Source organism: Podarcis raffonei, chromosome 3 (genome assembly GCF_027172205.1).
Source record: "Podarcis raffonei isolate rPodRaf1 chromosome 3, rPodRaf1.pri, whole genome shotgun sequence".
In the NCBI taxonomy this organism is placed as follows: domain Eukaryota; kingdom Metazoa; phylum Chordata; class Lepidosauria; order Squamata; family Lacertidae; genus Podarcis; species Podarcis raffonei.
Window position 1 is genome coordinate 5,292,143 of NC_070604.1, and position 24,178 is coordinate 5,316,320.

Consider the following 24,178-nt stretch of genomic DNA (forward strand, 5'->3'; position numbering starts at 1 on the left):
AAGTGGCTTTATAACCACCACTTTCAGCGGGTTTGGGAAGGCTCTTTAACAGAGTGAAGCATGCACCACCCCGCAGAACTTTTATGAGCCAGGATGGGCAAGGATGAAGGAGACAGGTGGTCAGTTGCACTTGTCCAAGCAGACATTCCTGGAGTTGTTCAGCAACCACCCACTCAATCACCTTGCCAAAGAATGGAAGATTTGAGACTGGGTGGTTGTTAATGCAGTCTTGGTTCTGTCAGAGAGGATTTGCATTAATATATTCTTTGGGTATGCCAGAACTCTGTTTCTCACTTTTTCTTCTGTTGAATTCCAGTGGTCAAAGCAATATGGCCCTGTCTTCAGCATCCAAATGGGACCCCAGAAAACTGTGGTGTTGACAGGATATGAGACAGTAAAGGAGGCTCTGGTTAATCAGGCGGACGCATTTGCTGACAGGCCCATCGTTCCATTATTTCAAGAACTTGCACAAGGCTTTGGTGAGGCACCTCCCTTTCTATTGGAACTTGTAATGCTTGCAAACACACACTGGTCCCACCAGGTGAACACAATCTGTTCCCAAGAAATGGTTTGTAAGATGAGTGTTTGCGAAGCAAGTCATCGAAATCCATTGTTTCTTGTGGGGGAAATCCTTGTGAATTTTTCAACCCACCTCAGTGCCTTTGACATTGACAGAGTATCTGCAGGCATTAGGCTGAGCATGTGTCACAAAAAATGTCAAATGTGGATTTCTGGAGATCAAGCTAAAATGTTAAAAAGAGTGGACCAGGTCTTGACTTTCAGTGGATAAGTGGTGCTCTGTTGAAGAAACAAAAATGGAGACCAGTTAAAGCAAACCTTTCCCATTCCCACCTTCTTCCCAACAGTCATATTGTAGAGCTGGGGGAGAATGAGACAGGAGGATTGTGAATAATAGTCACACAGCAAAGTAATGCCACACACCAAGGGGAAACTGACTGACCATTTTCTGCCCCAGCCTATATAGAGACGAAAAATGAAGGAGGCATAATGGAATACAAAATAACAAGCTGAGTTCTGCTTGGCCTGACATGTACAAACCACCCTCTACCCTGTCCTACACTTAGTAGGGGAAAATATTGTTCAATGTGTTCTCAGGTCTTGCTCTGATGGCACAGCTGCCAGCTGCTTTGTCAAAGCTCAGAAGTCTGAGTCTGAATGGGAGAATAGCTGGGATCCATTCTCAGTTCCATGGAAGAAATGCAGAACACAATTTATTGATATTTTTGTACAATGGCCATGCAGACATGAAAGCTTTCCTCCCGTCTCTTCAGGTGTAATTCTGTCTAATGGTGAAAACTGGAAAGTGATGCGGCGGTTTGCTTTAAGCACATTACGGGACTACGGAATGGGAAAGAGGACCATAGAGGACAGAATTGTTGAGGAATGCAGTGTCCTGATAAATAAATTTGAATCTTACGAAGGTGGGTTGGTGTTTTCCTCTGGTGCATAGCTACACTACCATAGTTTAAAGGTGCCAAGACTATTGTGTTACATATTCCTAATTTCCAGAAGCACAGCTCCCAGGGTTCCCTGCAATTGGTCTGTTCCTGTAATGTGCAGATTGTACTGCAATAACTCCTGTGACTTCCAAGCATTTCTTAGCCCAGCTATGGCCACATCCAGCAGCACTTAGGATCAGTTTATTTGTTAAATGAGGTCTACACATAGGGAAGCTGCCACTAGGGATTTAAGGCAACAAAGAACAGACTTAAAAACAATGCCCTTTCCATACTTTGAATTTCTGTGGGGATGTTCAGGGAGGCAGGAGAGGATATATTGTTTAATGATATCCCCCCTAACTTGCATTAGGAAGTTCTATATCTTAGCAGAGTAAACAGAGGAAACAGGAAGTTTTCTCCTGGCTGGTAGAAAGCATCCCATAGCATGTCCATTCTAGGAATGTTGTGCTTGACTCCTATATGTTTTACATCCCACATTTTAAAAAGAATATTTTTGTTTAACTGTCATATTTATGTATAGGAAACCCATTTGAGACCACCACAATTATGAATGCAGCTGTTGCCAATATAATAGTGTCCATACTACTAGACAAGCGATTTGATTATGAAGATCCCACATACATAAGACTTCTGAAGTTGGTCAATGAAAATATCCGGCTTTTCGGAAGCTCTTCAGTCACGGTAATCTATTTTTTCCATTTAAAACAAACAAACAGTTGATTATAATAACGGTGTATGCAAAGTGGGCAGGGCAACCTGTTTATTGTATATTGTTCACGATTCACTACAAAACACAAAATGATATCTTGAGAAACCAGGTGGTGATTCAAAATATTTAGAAACCTCACATGGCACAGTCATCCCGTAAATATAATAAAGTCTCTTTTGCACACACGCTTTCTGGCCTCACTGCCATCGGGACTCCAAGGACAAGGAAGAACAAGTGATAGTTGGTTCCATGATGGCTCAGAAGGGGCCTCCAAGGGCAGATCTCCCTCTCTGAAGGCGAACCTCCAGAGGAGAACTGCCATAGCCTACTATTCTGGGCTTGCACATAAATTATACTCTGAGAGACCCAGCTGAGAGTACAATACTGAGTTTTTCTAATGTCTCTTTTTCTTTTTTCACATTTTTATCCTTTCAGCTGTATAACATGTTTCCTGCTCTTGGTTTTCTTTTGGGGGCTCGTAAGACTGTCATCCAAAACAGAGATGAGCTGTTTGCCTTCATAAATGCCACTTTCATAAAACACCTCAGAGATCTGGATGAAAATGACCAGAGGAGCTTTATTGACTCATTTCTTATCCAACAGCAAGAGGTAATTGAGTCTTTTAAGTTGGCCCAGAATAAGCGTTGCCATTTTCAATTCATGTTTTAAGGGCGTATTCGCAAGTGAATGCGTAAGTTGTAGTCAGGAAGTCTCACTTCAGAAGGGACCAACCTGGCATACTTCCTCCCCTTTCCCAATAGTCAGCCGTTGTTAATGTGTTACAGAAGTTGCCTCTGCAGGGTCAATGGTTGCATGCTCAACAGCATTTCTGGAAAAAAAAATCCCTGATCAAGAAAACATGTAATTATAGATAATTATGCAGTGATGAGAGGTAATCAGGTCATAAATATTGGTTGCCAGACTCCCTTTTGATACAAAGGACGATGGGATAATGCCTCATTTGCTGAGAAGAAGGCGTTCTTCACACTGGAGGAGATAGGAAGCTTTGAGGGTGGGGAGGCATCTCAGAGCAAGGAAAAAACATTGGCCCATGCACTGACCAATCAGCCTTAAATTAGGGCTTCAGTTCTTTTAACCATTACTAAGACTGGAAATGAATATGAATTGGAGTTTCTGCTTATCAATTAATTAGCACCCAGAAAAGGAAACAGGTGGTTGGGTCATGACAGAGTTCTAAATAACAGGCTGGAAATTATTTCTAAAATCTTAAACTAATTAATGATGAGTTTGAAAAGTTAAAGCAGATATACAGGCCTGGTGTGCTGGTCCCATGGGTTACCTGAGAGGCGAGGTCCAACTTCCGGGTTAGCGCTAATGGCGGATTTCCTCCGAGCTCCGGAGGGAATCGGCTCTACAGGATTAGGGTCGTACCGCTGCGGCGACGCGGAGACCCTTAAAAATCACAGGCGGTGAAGCCTGTGAACCTGGTGACTCGGCGGGCACCATTTGCGCCCCCGACCCGCGAAGGAGCCTTTTTAAAGGCTCCGGAACGGGGGACGGGGTGAGTGGCGCGGTGCTGTGAGTCATCTGCTTCTCCTGTGGAGTGAAGCCGCGTGCCATGGCCAGAGAGTGCTGACTTCTTCTTGTGATTTGGACTCCAAAATAATAACCCGTGAGTAGTACGGAAATTGGATTTTTAAAGAAATTTTTTTGAAGAATTAGGTACGATCGGGGGAGGTGTAAACAGGAAGTCAGCCTCCTCCTCCTGTAAATAATCTAAAGCAAGGACCTGCTAACTAAGGTCGAGAGAATTTTTTTCATCATTTGACAAAAGACATTAATTTCACGATTTGGAACTAGAAGAAATCTTACTGGAGGATAAGAGCTAATTTTGGGAGTTGAAGTGCCACCCCCCCCGGACCCGGGAGCGATCCGCGAGAGAGCCTGCTGAAGGTATTGTAAGAGTTTCACAGCTGTCAAATTAGCTGTCAGACGGAAAGAGAGAACTTTGTTTCTGTTGCTTCTGCTGGCTATATTTGTTACAATTTGACTATATTTTGTTGAAAACAAGGAAGAACTGATACAAACTAATCTGATTTTTGGATTTGAACTGGAAAGAACACTGAGTAACCAAAATCCCTCTAGAGGGGGTTTTGGGACATTACAAGAATGGCTGAAGGAGGGGAAATTCAAGCTGAACTGGACAGAGTCTTTGTTCTCTTGGGAAAGTTACAAGGCCAAATTGATGTTTTGGCTACAAATGTTACAATTCTGGACTTAACAGTAAACAAATTCATTGAATCTGACAAGGAATCGACACAGGAAGCTCATGCAGCTGAACAAGAAGGGAAACTGGAGAGTTTTGAGAGTGGGAAGAAAGAGATATATGGTGTTCCTGAGAAAGAGGAAGGAGGAGCTGTAATTTTACAGATGGCAAAGGAGAGCCAGAGGCCTGGTATGATGGCTGTAAAGGAAAATAAGAACTTGATGGTGAAAATTTGGTTTGAATTGGAGACTGAAGAATGGAGAGATCTTCTTGTGTGGAGATCTGAAGACCTATGGATTACAAATCTGATTAAAATGGAAGTTGGAGATTTTGGGACATTTGGATTTAAAAAGAGTAAGAAACAAGACTTAGGCTCCAATTTTGAGTGTGGAGGTCTGGCTGGAAGAAATATGGACTTTATTGGACTAGAGCTTCTCCGAGACTTGGTGTTTAATACTAAGGATTATCCAAAAAGCCGGCAGAGAGGAACTGAGAGAGAATTGAGAGCCTCGGACGTGAGATCCCCAGGCTGAGAGTAGACTAAGACTGATGGACATTTGTTGGGGATTGAAACCGGGAAAGGGGGGGTGGAGTTTGGGAATCCAAAGGGGGCATAATTATAATTTGTTTTGTTTTTATTTTGTTTTGTTATATGTATGAGAATTGGGGAAATCGTGGAAGGGAATTTAGGTCGACTTTAGAAAAAAGGCTTTAAGTATGAGAACAGATGTGCAATTATTGATGTTTATAAGTTATAAACTTATAAGTTAAAAGTTTAAAAGTTAAAATTGGTTTTTCTAAAATGACTAAAATGTAAAAAGGTTAAAAATTGGGGACAAGAACTTGTTGAGCCAACAATTTGAACTGGAATACAAGAGGGGTGGTGGGGGGAAGTCAAGAAAATATGTTATTGAAAGTGAGGACTTTGAATTTTATGTGTTTTTAAATCTTTTTTTGATGTTGTTGTTTTGTTTTCTTATTTGTGTTTTTGTGTTTTTCTTTGACTTTTTTGGATAATGGAAAAATCTTAATAAATATCATTTAAAAAAAAAAGAGAGGCGAGGTCCAAGTCCGGTCCGTGGTCAAAGGCGCAACGTGGAGGCAGTCCATAGTAGCTTAAGCTGGGTGCAGGGCAGGGAGTCGGGTGAAGTCAGGAACAGGCAAGCAGGGAGACAGGGCGGGTCATGAGCTCAGGCAGGAAAGCAGGACAGGGGCCAGGCAGGAACTAGCAACCAACAATGTTGCTCCCGCAAGTTGGGACTGGGGCTGGCCGGCTTTTATCTGCCCCGAGGCATAGGGCGGCCCCAATCCTCTGGTGACTCACCTCTCCTGGCCTGGAGGCGAGCACTCCTCCTGCAGGAACCCTATATCATCATGATGGCATAGTCTGGAAAACCTGGAATGTCTCACTACTTAGCGACTGGAGTGATGTGCAATGGAACTTTGGATCATCGGGTCCAGTCAGGTATTCATTTTTATCTTTGCACATGAAATTTTCTCACTACATTCGTTTTAATCAGTTCATACTCTTTGCAACCCAGGAGGAGAAGAAGAAGAAGACGAATGCATATTTCCACAACGAAAACTTAAAAACTGTTGTGGCCAATTTATTTGCTGCTGGCATGGAGACCACTTCTACCACACTGTGCTGGGGACTGTTACTAATGACGAAACATCCTGAAATTCAGAGTGAGTGCTTTAAATTGGGTTGGCTCCCATTATTCTGAGATATCTTAATTCCAGTTATATGTAACTATTAGAGAGAGAAAATATTTATAATTTGCACACACACACACACACACACACACACACACAATTGTTCAGTCATAAGTTTCACATTTCAACCTGGACTCCCTCTTTCTGTGGTTCTTTACATTTCATTTCATATTCCTGCATACTCCAAATTATCTCAACATATTCTTGTAGATATATATTCCCGTATATATCCAATCTTTTTGTTTTGCCATTTCTGCGTAGACCATTAATTTCTGTATCCATTCTTCTCTTGTCGGGACCTCTTCATCGTTCCATTTTTGAGCAAATAATAATCTTGCAGCTATGGTTGCATAAATAAATAAATTTGTATAAATTTATATAAATTGCATACATAAATAAATTTCTAAATATTCTATACTAAATAAATTTCTAGGTAGTTCTGATCTCATAATTTCCAAAAAAAAAAGCTTGTGGTTTTTTAAACATCTTTTTCAGTTCATCATATATCATTTCCCAGTAAACTTTAACATTATTACAAGCCCACCACATATGAAAAATAGTACCTTCTTTCTCTTTACATTTCCAGCACATATTCAGTTTGGATTTATACATTTAACCAATTTACTAGGTGTCAGGTACCATCTATGTAACATTTTCATATAGTTGTCTCTTAAACTAAAAAATTCTGAAAATTTTATATCCACGTTTGATAAACTTTCCCATGCCTCCATTTCTATATTATTACTAATATCTATTGCCCAGTGTATCATTGAAGATTTCACTTGTTCATCCTTTGTCTCCCATTCCAATAAGATCTTATACATTTTAGATATCACTTTAACATTACAGTTTAACAGGTCTCTTTCTAGTTGTGATGTTTGTTCCCCAACCCCCCGCTTCATATCCCTTTTAAAGACTTCATTCAAATGATGATATTGTAACCATGTTGTTAACATCTCTGATAAATCTTTTTAAAAAATTAATTTACCGGTAAATTCTCCAAAAGTGAAAGCCATATTGGTGTTTTGGTCTCCAACAGGTTTTTATTCTTATTTTTCCTTGCCAGATATATTTAGAAATATATTTTTGCCATTTGTTGAAACAATTTGTCATGCTGATCACTGGTATTGATTGATCACTGGTATTGGTGTTTTGTAGGGGGGTTATTGGGTGGTTGTTTTTATTTTGATTATGTATTTTGTGGTTTTATATTTTGATTTTATTCTGTGAACCTCTGGATATAGGGTGGTATATACATGGTACAAGGGACGCGGGTGGCGCTGTGGGTAAAACCTCAGTGCCTAGGACTTGCCGATCGCATGGTCGGCGGTTCGAATCCCCGCAGCGGGTGCGCTCCCGTCGTTCGGTCCCAGCGCCTGCCAACCTAGCAGCTCGAAAACACCTCCGGGTGCAAGTAGATAAATTGGGACCGCTTAGCAGCGGGAAGGTAAACGGCGTTCCGTGTGCTGTGCTGGCTCGCCAGAGCAGCTTCGTCACGCTGGCCACGTGACCCGGAAGTGTCTGCGGACAGCGATGTCTCCCGGCCTATAGAGTGAGATGAGCGCACAACCCTAGAGTCTGGCAAGACTGGCCCGTACGGGCAGGGGTACCTTTACCTTTACCTATACATTCACTAAATAATAATAATAATAATAATAATAATAATAATAATAATAATAATAATAATAAATTAATAAATAAATAAAACAAAAAGAATATTGTCAGTAATACATTCATTTTAATTGTTGGAGTAATGAAAGTTTCATTCTCCTCCATATTTGCAAATTTATTTTAATATCCTCCCAAGTTTTTAAATAATTATCCTTATATAAATTTATATTCTTGCTCTTAACCACACACCCAAATATTTAATCTTCTTTTTACTCTTTAAGATAGATAAACTTTGTAATTTATTTTTACTCTCACCATTCATATTTTTTACCAGGAGTTTAGTTTTATCTTTATTAATTTTAAGATCTGCTATTTCTAAATAAATAAATAAATAATCTTTTCCAATGCCTTTGGGATTGACTGTATTGGTTCCTCAACAAATATCACCAAATTATCTGCAAAATCTATATATTGTATTATATTATATTATTATTCATATTGTCTCTTTCCTGTTTTTATGCCCACTTATTTGTTTCATTACATCTTATTCTTTGTACCAAAACTTCTAAAACTGTTATAAACAATAAAGGTGATAGTGGGCAACCCTGTTTAGTTCCTTTAGTTATTTTACAATTCTCAGTCACTACATTACTTACTGATGGATCAGTATATATTGCCTTAACTCCTTTTATAAAACTGTCTCCACAAACCATATATTCCAAAGCCTTAAACATATAAAGTCCCAGGAAACATTGGCAAATGCTTTCTCAGAGTCTAAATGCTTTCTCTTTTAATACAGTTCTCAACCTATTAGCTAATATGTCTGCAAACAATTTATAATCCTTATCCAACATCGAAATAGGTCGATAGCTCTTAACCAGCTTTGGATCTCTATTTTGTTTATGAATCAATGTTATGTATACACTCTTCCAGGATTTGGGTAACTGTCCTGTATTCAAAGTTATAATCATAATATCTTTTAAAGGTTGCATTAGGTAATCTTGTAATTTTTTAATAATATATTGCTGAAACTCCATCAGGTCCAGGTGCCTTCCCTAATTTTGCCTGTAAAATTACTTGCTGTAATTCCATCATTGTGACAGGTCTATTCAGAAATGACATTTTAACTTTTGGTATCTTAAGCAGTCTGTTGTCTTCTAAATATTTGCCCATTTCTTCTACGTTAACTCATTTGCTTAATATGGTGCTGTATAAAAACTCACGAATTGTTCTATTATTTTTTTCAGATTTTCCACAACTCTACCTCCTACATTTATTCTATCAATGCAGTTTTTTCTTCTTTCTTCCTTATTTGCCAAGCTAATAGTTTTCCTGTTTCTTGGAAGCATATAACTTCCAGTTTTAACTTCTTTACAACATGATCAATTTTATTCCATTAGTCTTATTATTTTGCTTATTTACATTCCCACTTAGAATTTTCAAAGCCATCTTGTTCCGTAGTTATTTCTCTTTCGCCTCCACCTCGGTTGAATCTTCCTCTTCCTGTACAAATGCTCTTTCTCCAGCTAACTTTCCACCATATTTTCTCCAAAATTTGTATGGCTCGGTAGGATCACGAAATATTTGGTTTTTACCATTATATGTAAAAGATACCACTTCAGGATATTCCCAGCAGTGATAATGTAATAAGCATCCTGGATGAATTGCCCTACATCAGTATATCAGGTTATTGGCTAAAATGTTTTTCCTGTTTAAAAAATACCAGTGTCACATTCTAGAGACTAAGTATGTGAGTATATTCCCTGTTTATTTTGCCTCTACCTCTGTTGAATCTTCCTCTTCCTTCCTCCATCTTCCCTTCCAAATACTCTTTCTCCAGCTAACTCTTTCCCATATTTTCTCAAGAATTTGTCAGGGTCCGGAGGATCCCAAAATCTTTGTTTTTGACCTTTATATGTAAAAGGTACCACTTCAGAATATTCCCAGCAATGATATTTTAATAATCATCCTGGATGCATATCTCTCCCTCAGTATATCAGGTTATTGTCTAAATTGTTTGTTTGTCCTTCTTAAAAATACATTTGTTAAATTCTAGAGATTAAATTTGTGAGCCTATGGGATTGTAGAATGAGTTTGTGGCAGTTTTAGGCTTCAGAGATTATTTTTCAAGAGACCTAAATCAAAGACATAATCTGAGAAGAAAAACTAATGCTTTTCTTTATTGTTTCCCCCAGTAAAGGTCCAAGAAGAAATTGCAAAGGTTGTTGGATCTTCTCAGCCAAGGCTTGAACACCGAACAAAAATGCCTTATACGGATGCCGTGATCCATGAGATCCAGAGGTTTGCCAATATCGTCCCAACCAATCTGCCACATGCCACGGCTACAGATGTTACCCTCAATGGCTACTTCATTCCAAAGGTGATCCTTACCATTGAACTGCTGCCCACTAGTTACAATATATTTTAAGGCTTTCCTGGGAGTAAGCCCCTTGGACTTCAGGGTGGCTGACATCTGTGCAGACTTGTATAGGATTGCATTGTAAGCTTTCAGTCTACCCTTTGGAAGCTGTCAGGCATCAACTTCAACCCATTAAACACATCTCAGTGGGAAGGAGCAAAAGGTTAGAAATAAACCGTTTCTTGTGGGAAATCATGGTTTATACATTAAAATTTGTCAAACTAAAGACATTTCTCAGATGAACTCAAATCTCATTTCTCCTACACTAAATATTTATTGTACCAGAGGCATACACTTTATATTAAAATGACTCTTGCTTTGCCTTTGCAGGGGACATACATCATACCATTGCTGTCCTCTGTGCTGCACGATGAATCTCAATGGGAGAAACCACATAAATTCTATCCTGAGCATTTTCTCAACTCTGAAGGAAAATTCGTAAAGAGAGATGCTTTCATGCCTTTCTCTGCAGGTAATTTTTTTACTTTTCTGTATACCTGCATAGTGTGTGCTTAGTCAATGGGATTTTTACATGCCTGGAATGTAGCCTATTGTGAAAAGGTAAGAATGACATCACTTGCTGTGGCCATTTCTGCCACTAGATCTGGTCACCATTGGTGTGTGGCCCCTGGAATGCTGCTCACCAGGGAATGTGGCCCTCAGACTGAGAAAGGTTTTCCACCCCTGGTTTTCAGCATTGCAGGATGGCTCGTATTGGGAGCTCATAATTCTTTTAAGATGGGCACTGTGAGCTGTTATTTTATCTCTGCATTTTAGTCTGCTTTAAAGGATTTGGGATGTTATTAAGCAACTGCTAAACCCAGTTTCTCTGCTGCCTGTGTGTCCTTACAGGTCGGAGAGCATGTTTAGGTGAGACTCTTGCCAAAACAGAGCTCTTCCTCTTCTTCACAAGTCTCCTGCAGAAATTCACCTTCCAGCTACCCCCTGGAACGTCTCAAGAAGACCTGGACCTTACTCCTGCTGTTGGGCTAACAACACCACCCATGCCCCACCAGCTCTGCGCTCTGCCACGTTTCTAAGACTCAAAGGTCCTGGCTTCCTTAGCGCACCTGTGTGTGCAATGCGAGCCTTTCTTAAAACACCCCTGTTCTGCAGGGGTATTTGGGTTGAGTAGCCTATGGGTGGAATTGGTCCGTGCTTTGTCACAAATCTTGCGTTCCCCTTTACCTGCCATACTGCCAAATCCCGTGAAACTAGCATTGGAGCATCTCTTACTTAAAACCTGGCCCAGAGTTCTTCTGACACTTGAGGCATAGAGATCAATCAACAAATCTGGTTGCATATATTCCCATGTTAACATATACTTTCAAATATCTTGAAGCATCATATTCCCAGGTAGATGTGCAGAGAAAGCCACTTCCGAGCTAGGGAGGAGGTGGGGTTGCGGGCTTCACGCCCCTTCCCACACTCACGGGGGCTGGCTCCAGCCCACACGATAGCGGGGAATCCTCGGACGCGTCATACCCCGAGCCAGCCATTTCTTAATCAGGGAAGTATTTCAGATATTCCATAAGTGCGTGGTGGGTAGAAGCCATTTTGTCCTTTGTCCTTTGTTTTCGTCTTTAACAGGCATTTCAAATCTTAGAAGCAAAGCGGCTGTGAATAGGTCCCAATTATATATGAAAGTCCATCTGTACTCACTTTTTAAAGAGCAATTTAGGTTCTTAATGAGGCTTGGCATGCAACACAAATTGTTAATGTAAGAGGGAAAAGAAAAAACATACCAAGACCGTCCAGATTCCAAACATCATGATGAGGATCTCTTTGAAGTTTGATGTACCAGAGACTGTACATACTTCAGGTTTTTCCCCAGCTTCGTCAGTTAAGAGCGTGTCTGGTTGTTCTCCAAATCTTTATATTTTCCCAAACAGATGCGTCCGGTTATGGGGTGGCATCGCAGGAGTGTCAGTCCGTCCCTTGCTCCGTGACCCAGTGCCCCTGCCGTCTGCCACATCAGCAATCTGGGGCAAACCGCGGGTCGTCGAGACAGTCCTCCCCTGGGGAGGCTGCCAGGGCTAATTACCCCCATATCAGCCCTGAATTATCGGAACGGCTGAGGTCCAATCGTGTGGGATCCGCCATTTTCCACGGCCGGAAACAGGAAGCCCAGCACCAGCCACTTGGTTAACTCGAACTCTTGTGTCCTGTGTCTTTATTTTTATAGGGGGAGGCAGGAACTTGCCACGCAATTGTGACCAAGAAGAAAAAGGGTCTGGAAACCATGCCTTATGAGGAATGGTTGAGGAAGTTGGGAATGTTAGCGTCTGTGGCTGCAATGTATTCTGATTCTGAACTGTATTTGTTGATGTCAGGCAATGGCTTTGTTTCCTCCAGGTTCTTTAAAAACTCTGTAATAATAGATCTGGCAACTGGGTTTGCTTCTGGCATCTCCATGCTGCCAATTAATTCTGTGACTTTCTGCTTCTGGCTTAGAACAGGGACGTCCAACTCCCACAAGACTGAGATCTACTCATGGGGGGGGGGGGGACTGGCAGCCAAAGTTGTTCAGCTTCTTTTAGAGAGGAAAGTTCCATTTTGGGGGTTAGGCCAAGCTTCTTGAGCCTTTTTTATGGAGAAAATCTCCTTTATTAAAGGAGAAATGTCAGACTAGAGTAAAGAGGAGAGGGGATTAGTCATTCACCAAAAGATCGATATGGAAACAATTTGCCTCACAGCAAAAACTCTGTCTTCTGTTCCAGCGATCAGCTGAATATGGTGGGTGGGGAGAGGGGAAGGGCCAGCTGCTCTGAGGCAAAAACAAAGGAAAAGGAGCCAGGAATCGACCAGAACCTCCCAGGTATCGATCAGTCGATCCCGATCAACCTATTGGTTATCCCTGGAATAAAACAACCATCTTCCATCTTCTCTCTGTATCTGAATGAACTTTTTCTGAGAGTCTGGGTAGCTTAAGGCTTCCCTCATCAATGGAATTCTGACTGGTCATATGAAAAATGAAAATGGTGGAAATGTGTCAAATTCAAAATCAAAACTTCAATCTCCACAAGAGGAAAAACTCAAAACCTTCTCTGCCTAGCTTCTGCTCTGAGAGGGAAGAGGGAGTTAATCTCTTTCACAATAGAGACAAGGGAAGTCACCATGGTCTCACCAGGAAATAGAAAAAATGTTTGGTTTGAATCTCGCTTCTCTCTTAAGAAAATCCAGCGACATCCACTAAAATACTTTGAATTTTGTTTTCACTGGGCCCCAGAACCTTTGTAGGAATGGATTTAGGCACCACGAGAAGATGCATTGCCTAGTTATTATCCTTCCTTGCTCATATTGTTGCATGTCATATGCTCTAATGCCACCATGTTGAACAGTTTCAAGATGGAAATGAATAGAAATTATGCTAAAAAGAAAAATATGTGTGAGTGTTTCAATGGAAGAATGTTCAGGAAATACTGGACCCTTTCAAACTAAATGCTGTCGTACCTAATTGAAGTTGAATAATTTCATCTGCAAATGATTTCACAATGCTGCTCTCTATTGATAATCCTGAGTTATGAGTTCGCCGTGTTCAAGAGCATTGTAATCAAATCAAATCAATAGATTTTATTGCATTAGCCGTGTGGCCATAGCATGATATACATAGAAATAACAACATAAAATGGGGGTGGGGAGGTAAAGGTAGATATCGTCCTAGGCAAATACTTACAGGGGAAAAAGAAAAAAAGGGGGGGGGAAGAGATAACAGAAGCGACAAGTGACCGATAATACATCGAGTGACCGATAATACAAAAACAAAAAGACAAAAAACTGCTGAGGGTGGAGGAGGATCGTTAAAGGGGTCCTTCAGCTCCTCAGATTTGTCCTAGCTCCATTGACCTCGTACAATAAAGCTACTTGGAACTTCGTTCGATTGTGCAGCGTATCGACTGCAGCTGTGGTGTTAAAAAAGAAGTTAGTGCCGCTTTCCTCTTCATCACACTGAGCAGGAAGTTAGCTGTCATCTCGGTAATCCAACAATCAGAATCCTGCAAAAAAAGGGACACTATCCAGGGCTGGATTGGGAGATGAAGCTTGTTCATGAGAGGAGTTAAAAACCGAGATCTTTCATCTGTCCAGTTGGGACAGAAGAGCATTACATGTTCCATAGTCTCCAGAGCCGTGTCATTACAGGTGCATGTTCTGTTTGCGATGGGGACTCTGGAATAACGACCCGACAGAACTGCTGTAGGAAAACAGTTGAGACGGGCACAGGTAAAGGCCCTTCGCTTAGCCTCCGAAGAAATTGTGAAGCAGTATAGAGGGATCCCTTCAGGGGGAGGAATAGCTAGGGCTAGGCCTGAACACGGCCCTCTTGCCTCGGCAGCTGTGTTAGAGAAGTCAAGTTGCTGTAGCTTCTTTTTAATTGAAGGTAGGGCCGCCGGACTGATACACTCTAATTTAAGAACAGTTTTGCAATTCAGATTGAAAAGAGAGCGGAGTTTGAGGTTAATTGTAGTTTTCCAAGGGGAAATATGAATATCTCTTAGAATCAGATTGGAAAAACCACCTCTAATTCGAGCATCCGATGCTAGTAGATGGGAGCTATAGGAAATGGCTCGACTCCAAAGCATTGTAATCTGTTCTGGAAAGCATTCGTTTGTGGAAGTAAGCACCACTCACTTGAGTAAACATTAAACTGAAAGGCATATCATCCAATGTACAGCTTTGAATAGTTGTGGAGAAGAAAAAATTGGAGGAATGGATTAATGATTCACTAGAGACATTACATAACATAATATATGGGCGGCTCATTGCAGTTGGTAGACATTGTTGTTGACCAAACTGCTCTGTAGCTTTGTTGTGTTTGTAGAAGTCTTTTAGACCATGTCGGCCTTTGGGTTGCCAGGTTTTTATCTGGAGGTTTCTGCTTTTCTTCTGTTTGGCTCCGGAGGCCTCCAGGCCTTGAAGCTCTACTCAGCTATCGGTGGGATGCTCCCAGTCCCAGCGGGGTCGAGGCCACTGGGAGGTGGCTTGGGGCTCTTCACGGCCTCCTCGGTTGTTGCGTTGGCCACCCCTGGTTACCCCCCAATCATGGTGCTGATGGCGGTGCAGGTACCATCCAGACAACGCCATTGGTGCTTGTGGTCCTCAGAAGCTCCATGCTGACCTTGGCGCTTGCCATCTTGCCTCACCGGAAGTCCATACTGGTGCACTTTGAAACATCCATCCCTGAATGCAGTTCAATGATTACTCCAAAGAATTTCAGAATGCTGCCCTTTACACCCATTATAACAGATTAATTTATACATAATCTGGGTGACATGTCTGCAGCCAGGTTCAAGAGAATTTGAATCTGTTCTGAGAGGCAACAGTTTTTGGAAGTAAGCACCACTCACTTGAGTAAACATTAAACTGAAAGGCAAATCATCCCATGTACAGATTTTAATAGTTGTGGAGAAGAAGAAAAAAATCAGAGGGGCAAATCAAAACACATTTCCATTTTACTGGATGGTTTAATGATTTGCTACAGACAGTACCTAGCATAATATATATGCTGCTCACTGCAGTTGCAAGACATTGTTCTTCACCAAATTGCACTGTAGCTTTCATTATAACCACTACCCCAAATAATTGCTTGCAAAAACGAAATGGATTGGACAGAGCCGATTCCAGCATTGTTCCTCTTTATCCTTATGATTTCCTTTGTTTTGAAATTGAAACTGGGCGCTTTCTGGAACAAGAGCTCCCAAAATCTTCCACCAGGACCGAGGCCTTTACCTCTCATTGGGAATCTCCACAGCATGGATCTGAAGATGCCTTACAGAACCATGTTAAAGGTAAAGATTCCAGTTCTTCCCATGGCAAGGCTGAAGGGTACTGGGGCAGCCCAGGCAGCAGAGCGGGGTATTAATAATAATAATAATAATAATAATAATAATAATAATAATAATACATTTTGTTCTTTTACAGCCTATAAATCTCATCTTTCCTCTGTGTGCTACAAAACCTCCTCTTATCTTTCCCAATAAATAGTCATAGGACCTAGTTGCAATTTATAACTAGTAATTTGAACAAGGTGTCTGGGGGTGTCTGGTGTCTAATCCCGTTTGACTCTGCCTCCATTTTCAAGGATGCAAAAGTGCCAATGCAAACCTTGCCCAGCCCAGCCTCCTCCTTCAGCCTATCTTTCTAAACAAGATTTGAGAGGTGCCATTAAAGGTATAATCACTTTTATCCTTACTACTGCCTATTTTGTTCTGGTTTTCTGATTATTCCTAGCAAATATTTGTGCTGCCGCAACTGAATAATAATAATAATTTAATAATAACTTATTATTTATACCCCACCCATCTGGCTGGGTTTCCCCGGCCACTCTGGATGGCTCCCAACAGATTAGGAACATGATCAAACATGATCAAACGCCAAACTTTAAAACTTACTTTAAAAGGACTGCCTTCAGGTGTCTTCTAAAGGTCAGATAGTTGTTTATTTCCTTGACATCTGATGGGAGGGCATTCCACAGGGTGGGCATCACTACCAAGAAGGCCCTCTGCCTGGTTCCCTGTAACCTTACTTCTCGCAGTGAGGGAACCGCTAGAAGGCCCTCAGAGCTGGATCTCAGTGTCCGGGCTCAATGATGGGGGTGGAGACACTCCTTCAGGTATACTGGGCCGAGGCCGGTTGGGGCTTTAAAGGTCACCACCAACACTTTGAATTGCGCTTAAAAATGTACTGGTAGCCAATACTGGTCTTTACGGGCCGGTGTTATATGGTCTCGGTAGCCACTCCCAGTAACCAGTCTAGCTGCTGCATTCTGGATTAGTTGCAGTTTCTGGGTCACCTTCAAATGTAGCCCCACGTAGAGCGTATTGCAGTAGTCCAAGTGGGAGATAACTAGAGCATGCACCGCTCTGGCAAGACAGTCTGCTGGCAGTCTGCGGGCGGGTAGGGTCTCAGCCTGTGTACCAGATGGAGCTGGTAGACAGCTGCCCTGGACAAAGAATTGACCTGTGCCTTCATGGGCAGCTGTGAGTCCAAAATTACTCCAAGGCTGTGCACCTGTTCCTTCCAGGGCACAGTTACTCCATTCAGGACGAGCAAGTCCTCCACACCTGCCCACCCCCTGTCCCCGCAAAACAGTACTTCTGTCTTGTCAGGATTCAGCCTCAATTCAGCCACCATCTACCTCCAACCGCCTCCTGACACTCACACAGGACCTTCACTGTTCTGTTTTAAAAGAGAGGTAGAGCTGGGTATCATCCGCATACTGATGAACATGTAGCCCAAACCTCCTGATGAACCCTCCCAGCAGCTTCATGTTGATGTTGAAAATAATGGAGGAGAGGATGGAACCCTGAGGCACCCCACAATTGAGAGCCCAGGGGCATGAACAGTTTTCTCCCAACACCACTTTCTGGACACGGTCCAGGAGGAAGGAGCAAAACCACTGTATAGCAGTGTTTCCAGCTCCCAGCCCCTCTAGACGGTCCAGAAGGATGTCATGGTCGATGGTATCAAAGGCCACTGAGAGATCCAGCAGAACTAGGAAACAGCTTTCACCTTTGTCCTTAGCCGGCTAGAGATAATCGAGCAGCACAACCAAGGCAGTTTCAGTCTCATGATGAGGCTTGAATCCCAAATGGAAGGGATCCAAATGGTCCACATCCTCCAGACGTGCCTGGAGTTGTTCAGCAACCACCCGCTCAATCACCTTGCCAAAGAATGGAAGATTTGAGACTGGGTAATAGTTCACCATATTAGCTGGGTGCAAAGATTTATTTTTTAATAAGTGCCTTTATAACCACCACTTTCAGCAGGTTTGGGAAGGCTCTTTAACAGGTCTGCACCACCCCGCAGAGCTTTTATGAGCCAGAATGGGCAAGGATGAAGGAGACAGGTGGTCAGTTTCACTTGTCCAAGCAGCCTCTCCACATCCTTGGAGGTAACAGTTTGGAATTGACCCCATGCAACTTAACTAGACATCCCATGCAACTTGACTCTAGCACTCTCCCGCCCTGGCCCTGCCCCCAAGGTGGAGTCTACTGAACTGGGTGAAAAGGCTGAGCTGCTGTATCATGAGTCCAGCAACTGTTGCTCCTACAGCTATTAGTAGCAAATGTCTCGAAGAGGATTGTGGCATAGACAATGCTCTTTTACTTTATCATTATGTTATTTGGATTCTGTTATTGGAAAAAACTGATAACAGTCTAAGAGTCAAACTGTGCTACTAGATTCTGTGGATTGTATAAAAGAGCCTTTACTCTCAGGTAAATGTGCAAGCTAATGCAGTCTTGGTTCTGTGAGAGATGATTTACATTAATATATTCTTTGGGTATGCCAGAACTCTGTTTCTCAATTTTTCTTCTGTTGAATTCCAGTTGTCAAAGCAATATGGCCCTGTCTTCAGCATCCAAATGGGACCCCGGAAAATTGTGGTGTTGACAGGATATGAGACAGTAAAGGAAGCTCTGGTTAATCAGGCGGACGCATTTGCTGACAGGCCTACCTTTGCATTATTTCAAGAGCTTGCAGAAGGCTTTGGTGAGGCACCTCCCTTTTTATTGGAACTTGTAATGCTTGCAGACACAAACAGGTCCCACCAGGTGAACACAATCTGGTTCGTAAGATGAGTGTTTGCAAAGCAAGTCAACGAAATGCATTGTTTCCTGTGGGGAAAATCCTTGAGAATTCTTCAACCCACGTCAGTGCCATTGAAATTAACAGTGTATCCTTAGGCATTAGGCTGAGAATGTGTCACAAAAAGTGTCGCCTGTCAATTTCTGCAGATCAAGCTAAAATGTTAAAAAGAGTAGACCAGACCAACTTTTTTTGGTATTGACTTTCAGTGGCTCAGTGGCTCTGTGGCTCTGTTGAAGAAACAAAAATGGAGACCAGTTAAAGCAAACCTTTCCCATTCCCACCTTCTTCCCAACAGTCATATTGTAGAGCTGGGGGGGAATGGGGCAGGAGAATTGTGAATAATAGTCACACAGCAAAGTAATGCCACACACCAAGGGGAAACTGACTGACCATTTTCCGGCATAGCCTACACAGAGAGGATAAATTAAGAAGGCATAACGTCTGCTCATTGAATACAAAGTAACAAGCTGAGTGCTGCTATGACCACTGTCATGTACAAACAGCTCTCTACTATATCCTATCTATCTATTTGTTCTCAGGTCATGCTCTGATGGCACATCTACCAGCTACTTTGTCAAAGCTCAGAAGTCTGAGTCTGACTGAGAAAATAGCTGGGATCCATTCTCAGTTCCATGGAAGAAATGCAGAACATAATTTATTGATTTTTTTGTTCAATGGCCATGCAAACATGAAACCTTTCCTCCCGTTTTCAGGTGTAAGTCTGTCTAATGGTGAAAACTGGAAAGTGATGCGGCGGTTTGCTTTAAGCACATTACGGGACTACGGAATGGGAAAGAGGACCATAGAGGACAGAATTGTTGAGGAATGCAGTGTCCTGATAAATAAATTTGAATCTTACAAAGGTGGGTTTCTGTTTTCCTCTGGTGTATAGCTACACTACCATAGTTTAAATGTGCCAAGACTATTGTGTTACATATTCCTAACTTCCAGAAGCACAGCTCCCAGGGTTCCCTGCAATTGATCTGTTCCTGTAATGTGCAGATTGTACTGCAATAACTCCTGTGACTTCCAAGCATTTCTTAGCCCAGCTATGGCCACATCCAGCAGCACTTAGGATCAGTTTCTTTGATAAATGAGGTCTACACATAGGTAAGCTGCCAGTAGGGATTTAAGGCAACAATGAGCAGACTTAAAAACAATGCCCTTTCCATACTTGGAATTTCAACAGAATATTTTTGTTTAACTGTCATATTTATGTATAGGAAACCCATTTGAGACCACCACAATTATGAATGCAGCTGCTTCCAATATTATAGTGGCCATACTACTAGACAAGCGATTTGATTATGAAGATCCCACATACATAAGACTTCTGAAGTTGGTCAATGAAAATATCCGGCTTTTCGGAAGCTCTTCAGTCACGGTAATCTATTTTTTCCATTTAAAACAAACAAACAGTTGATTATAATAACGGTGTATGAAAAGTGGGCAGGGCAACCTGTTTATTGTATATTGTTCACGATTCACTACAAAACACAAAATGATATTGCGAGAAACCTGGTGGTGATTCGAAATATTTAGAAACCTCACATGGCACAGTCATCCCGTAAATATAATAAAGTCTCTTTTGCACACAGGCTTTCTGGCCTCACTGCCATCGGGACTCCAAGGACAAGGAAGAACAAGTGATAGTTGGTTCCATGATGGCTCAGAAGGGGCCTCCAAGGGCAGATCTCCCTCTCTGAAGGCGAACCTCCAGAGGAGAACTGCCATAGCCTACTATTCTGGGCTTGCACATAAATTATGCTCTGAGAGACCCAGCTGAGAGTACAATACTGAGTTTTTCTAATGTCTCTTTTTCTTTTTTCACATTTTTATCCTTTCAGCTGTATAACATGTTTCCTGCTCTTGGATTTCTTTTGGGGGCTTATAAGACTGTCATTCAAAACAGAGATGAGCTGTTTGCCTTCATAAATGCCACTTTCATAAAACACCTCAGAGATCTGGATGAAAATGACCAGAGGAGCTTTATTGACTCATTTCTTATCCAACAGCAAGAGGTAATGGAGTCTTTTAAGTTGGCCCAGAATAAGCGTTGACATTTTCAATTCATGTTTTGAGGGCATATTCGCAAGTGAATGCATAAGTTGTAGTCAGGCAGTCTTATTGCAGAAGGGACCAACCTGGCATACTTCCTACCATTTCCCAATCTTCGGCCATTGTTAATGTGGATGTTGCCTGTGTAGGAGCAAAGGTTGCATGATCACCAGCATTTCTGAAAAAAAATCCCCAATCGAGAAAACATGCGAATGGGGGTATATAAAAGAGCTGTTGTGGAGCCCAAAGAGATTGATGGATTTATGTTAAAAGATGACTGGAGGTGACAGAGATTGGATTTAGAAAGCGAGATTCTAGTTAACAAATTGAAGGAAGAAAAAACCCCTCACCTCATAGGTTTGTAAAATGACTGGATGAAATTGCAAAAAAGAGAGAGAAATCTTTCCTTTTAAAAACCCCCAAACTGAAACATCACCAACTAGAAAGGAGTTTGGAATGTGGCACTAGGTATGATTTAATGAAGATACAATATGCAAATATTTATGGGCTATTTTACTGTTAAGATTTTTGGAACCCTTGACAACTCATCATATTGAAACAGAGAAAGGCTGTTTTAGACACTTGATGAGAACAACAATTAAAGAGCTATATTTGGACTTTTTCAGTTGAATAAGGTGAACCCAAGAGGGCTGGGAGTAAAAATTAAAAAATATCATCTAGCAGAATGAAAAAAAGTGCTCAGTGTGGTGAAAATACTGAAAAACATCCCATTGCCTGTTGGTGCCATGCATCAACTATTGAATGAACAATTGGAAGAACTTAGAGTGGAGAGGCATTAAATTGTTAATAATGGGGAGCTGCTGCTAAAAGGCCAATTCTCATGTTGCCACGCTCCGTTGTTCTTGGAGAGGAGCTACAGGAAGAAGCCTCAGATGGATCTGCAGGATCTTGGTTGATTTATATGGGGAGAGGTAGTCTTTGATGTATTGCAGTCCTCAGTTGGCAGTTGGACTAGGACTTAAATAATTTTAAGTATGCTCCTTATGTGAGGCAGGTTACTCCACAGTAGAGAAGCATTTGCTCTTTGGCAATAGGCCAGGCATTTATCCTTCTCCCTCTTAACCACCACAGTTAAGATTCTTCCCTTTTCTCCTTCCTCTCTTCACTCCCCTCTGGCTCCCAGTGGGACAGGCAGCTATGATAACCAGCAACTCTATCGGTGTTACTCTTCCTGTTGGAAAGTGTGGCTGAAGGGAGTTGCAATCGCGAAAATATGGAGGGCACCACATTGTCTATCTCAGTTTAATGAAACAGTTCTAGATGAATATGTGGTATTTCTGTGTCATTTTTTCCATTTTAGGCTATGAGTAAATACATTAAAGACTATGAGTAAGTGCATTAAAGAAGTTCAACTGAGAACCATATATGTCAGCAGAAAACAACACTTTATGTTAACCTTTCAGATCTCCACAAGTGTTCACCAGAAATTCTGCCTTCCATGTATGCAATCATAATACTGTTGCAGGTTTGTGGGGTCAGTCTGCATGATGCCTGAGCACGTTCCAACTTGTGGAGACCTTGTACCCAGTAAGGGTTAATTCTAATGGAGGAATCTATTGTTGAATCAGTCAGACAAGTTTCTTTGTGAGATGAGGGCCATATACTTGTCATCTAAATACTGCCACTAGTTCCTTTGTCTAAACAAAGGCTGTTGGCTAAGGAGTTAAGCACCACGGTTCGCATCAGAGAAGGAGGAGCTGGATTGCCAAGCTTCCCCGACCTCCTCTCTTAGCTGGTAGATAGAGAACAACAGCTGTGACTATGGAGAAGCAAGACATTTTGGGGTCTTGATGCTGAGCCCCTCCATCTTAGGCTCAGGTTGAATATATAGTCATACCTCGGGGTAAATACGCTTCAGGATAAGTATTTTCGGGTTGCGCTCTGCGGGAACCCGGAATTAACGGAGTGCATTACTTCCGGGTTTTGCCGCTCGAGCATGTGCAGACGGGCAAAATGACATCACACACATGCGCGGAAGCAGTGAAACATGATCAGCGCATGTGAAGACGCACAGTCGCATCTTATGTTCTGTTCAGGATGTGAACGGGGCTCCAGAACAGATCCTGTTCACATCCCGAGGTACCACTGTATGTTTAAATAAACCCTCTTTCATCATGATGGCATAGTCTGGAAACCTGGAATCTCTCACTGCTCAGCGACTGTGGTGATGTGCAATGATACTTTGGATCATCGGGTCCAGTCAGGTATTCATTTTTATCTTTGCACATGAAATTTTCTCACTCCATTCGTTTTAACCAGTTCATACTCTTTGCAACCCAGGAGAAGAAGAAGAACAAGACGAATGTATATTTCCACAACAAAAACTTAACAGTTATTGTGGCCAACTTATTTGCTGCTGGCACAGAGACCACTGCTACCACACTGCGCTGGGGACTGTTACTAATGATGAAATATCCTGAAATTCAGAGTGAGTGCTTTTCATTGGGTTGGCTTCAATTATTCTGAGAAATGTTAATTCCAGTTATATGTAACTATTAGAGAGAGAAAATATTAATAATTTTCATATCTATCTATCTCACAACAATTATTCAATCATAAGTTTAGCATTTCAACCTGAACTCCCTTCTCCCTCTTTCTGTGATTCTTTACATTTCGTTTCATCTTCCTGTGTACTCCAAATTATCCCAACATATTCTTTTAGATATATAGGTAAAGGTACCCCTGCCCGTACGGGCCAGTCTTGACAGACTCTAGGGTTGTGCGCCCATCTCACTTTTGAGGCCGGGGGCCAGTGCTGTCCGCAGACACTTCCGGGTCACGTGGCCAGCATGACAAGCTGCATCTGGCGAGCCAGCGCAGCACACAGAACGCCGTTTACCTTCCCGCTAGTAAGCGGTCCCTATTTATCTACTTGCACCCGAGGGTGCTTTCGAACTGCTAGGTTGGCAGGCGCTGGGACCGAGCGATGAGAGCGTACCCCGCCACAGGGATTCGAACCGCCGACCTTTGGATCGGCAAGTCCTAGACGCTGAGGCTTTTACCCACAGCGCCACCCGCATCCCTTTTTAGATATATATTCCCATATATATCCCATATATATATATTGAAACTGCAGGTTTTTACATTAATCCTGCCAATGTCTTAGTATGTTTACAGTTTGTTTGCTAATATTCAATAAAGCATTTCCATTTCTTTCTTTTTTTAAAAAAAAAAAAGGTTATCTTGATATATTATTCTCATGGTAAGTTTCGTCATTTCTGTGTAGTCCATTAACCTCTGTATCCTTTCTTCTCTTGTCGGAACCTCTTCTTCCTTCCATTTATTTATGTATAAATATATGGGCAAATAACATTCTTGCAGCTGTGGTTGTGGTTCGAGGACCCGAC

The 24,178-nt window shown here is 41.8% G+C and overlaps 1 protein-coding gene across 4 annotated transcripts in view; it reads left to right on the forward strand.

Annotated features, from left to right (window-relative positions):
• The window catches only part of LOC128409890 (cytochrome P450 2K6-like), a 35,190-nt gene that overhangs the window by 2,097 nt on the left and 8,915 nt on the right, over positions 1 to 24,178 (forward strand). The window contains exons 2-9 of one of the 4 annotated variants that reach the window (XM_053380411.1): positions 317 to 479; positions 1,293 to 1,442; positions 2,002 to 2,162; positions 2,626 to 2,799; positions 5,959 to 6,106; positions 9,940 to 10,124; positions 10,494 to 10,635; positions 11,016 to 11,655. In XM_053380411.1, coding sequence (XP_053236386.1) covers positions 317 to 479; positions 1,293 to 1,442; positions 2,002 to 2,162; positions 2,626 to 2,799; positions 5,959 to 6,106; positions 9,940 to 10,124; positions 10,494 to 10,635; positions 11,016 to 11,203 — 1,311 coding nt within the window. In that variant the 3' untranslated portion in view covers positions 11,204 to 11,655. Of the gene's footprint in view, positions 1 to 316; positions 480 to 1,292; positions 1,443 to 2,001; positions 2,163 to 2,625; positions 2,800 to 5,958; positions 6,107 to 9,939; positions 10,125 to 10,493; positions 10,636 to 11,015; positions 11,656 to 15,681; positions 15,950 to 18,490; positions 18,654 to 19,465; positions 19,616 to 19,975; positions 20,137 to 20,599; positions 20,774 to 23,111; positions 23,260 to 24,178 lie in introns of those variants that run through there. The other 3 variants (XM_053380410.1, XM_053380409.1, XM_053380412.1) reach the window with 3 other exon arrangements.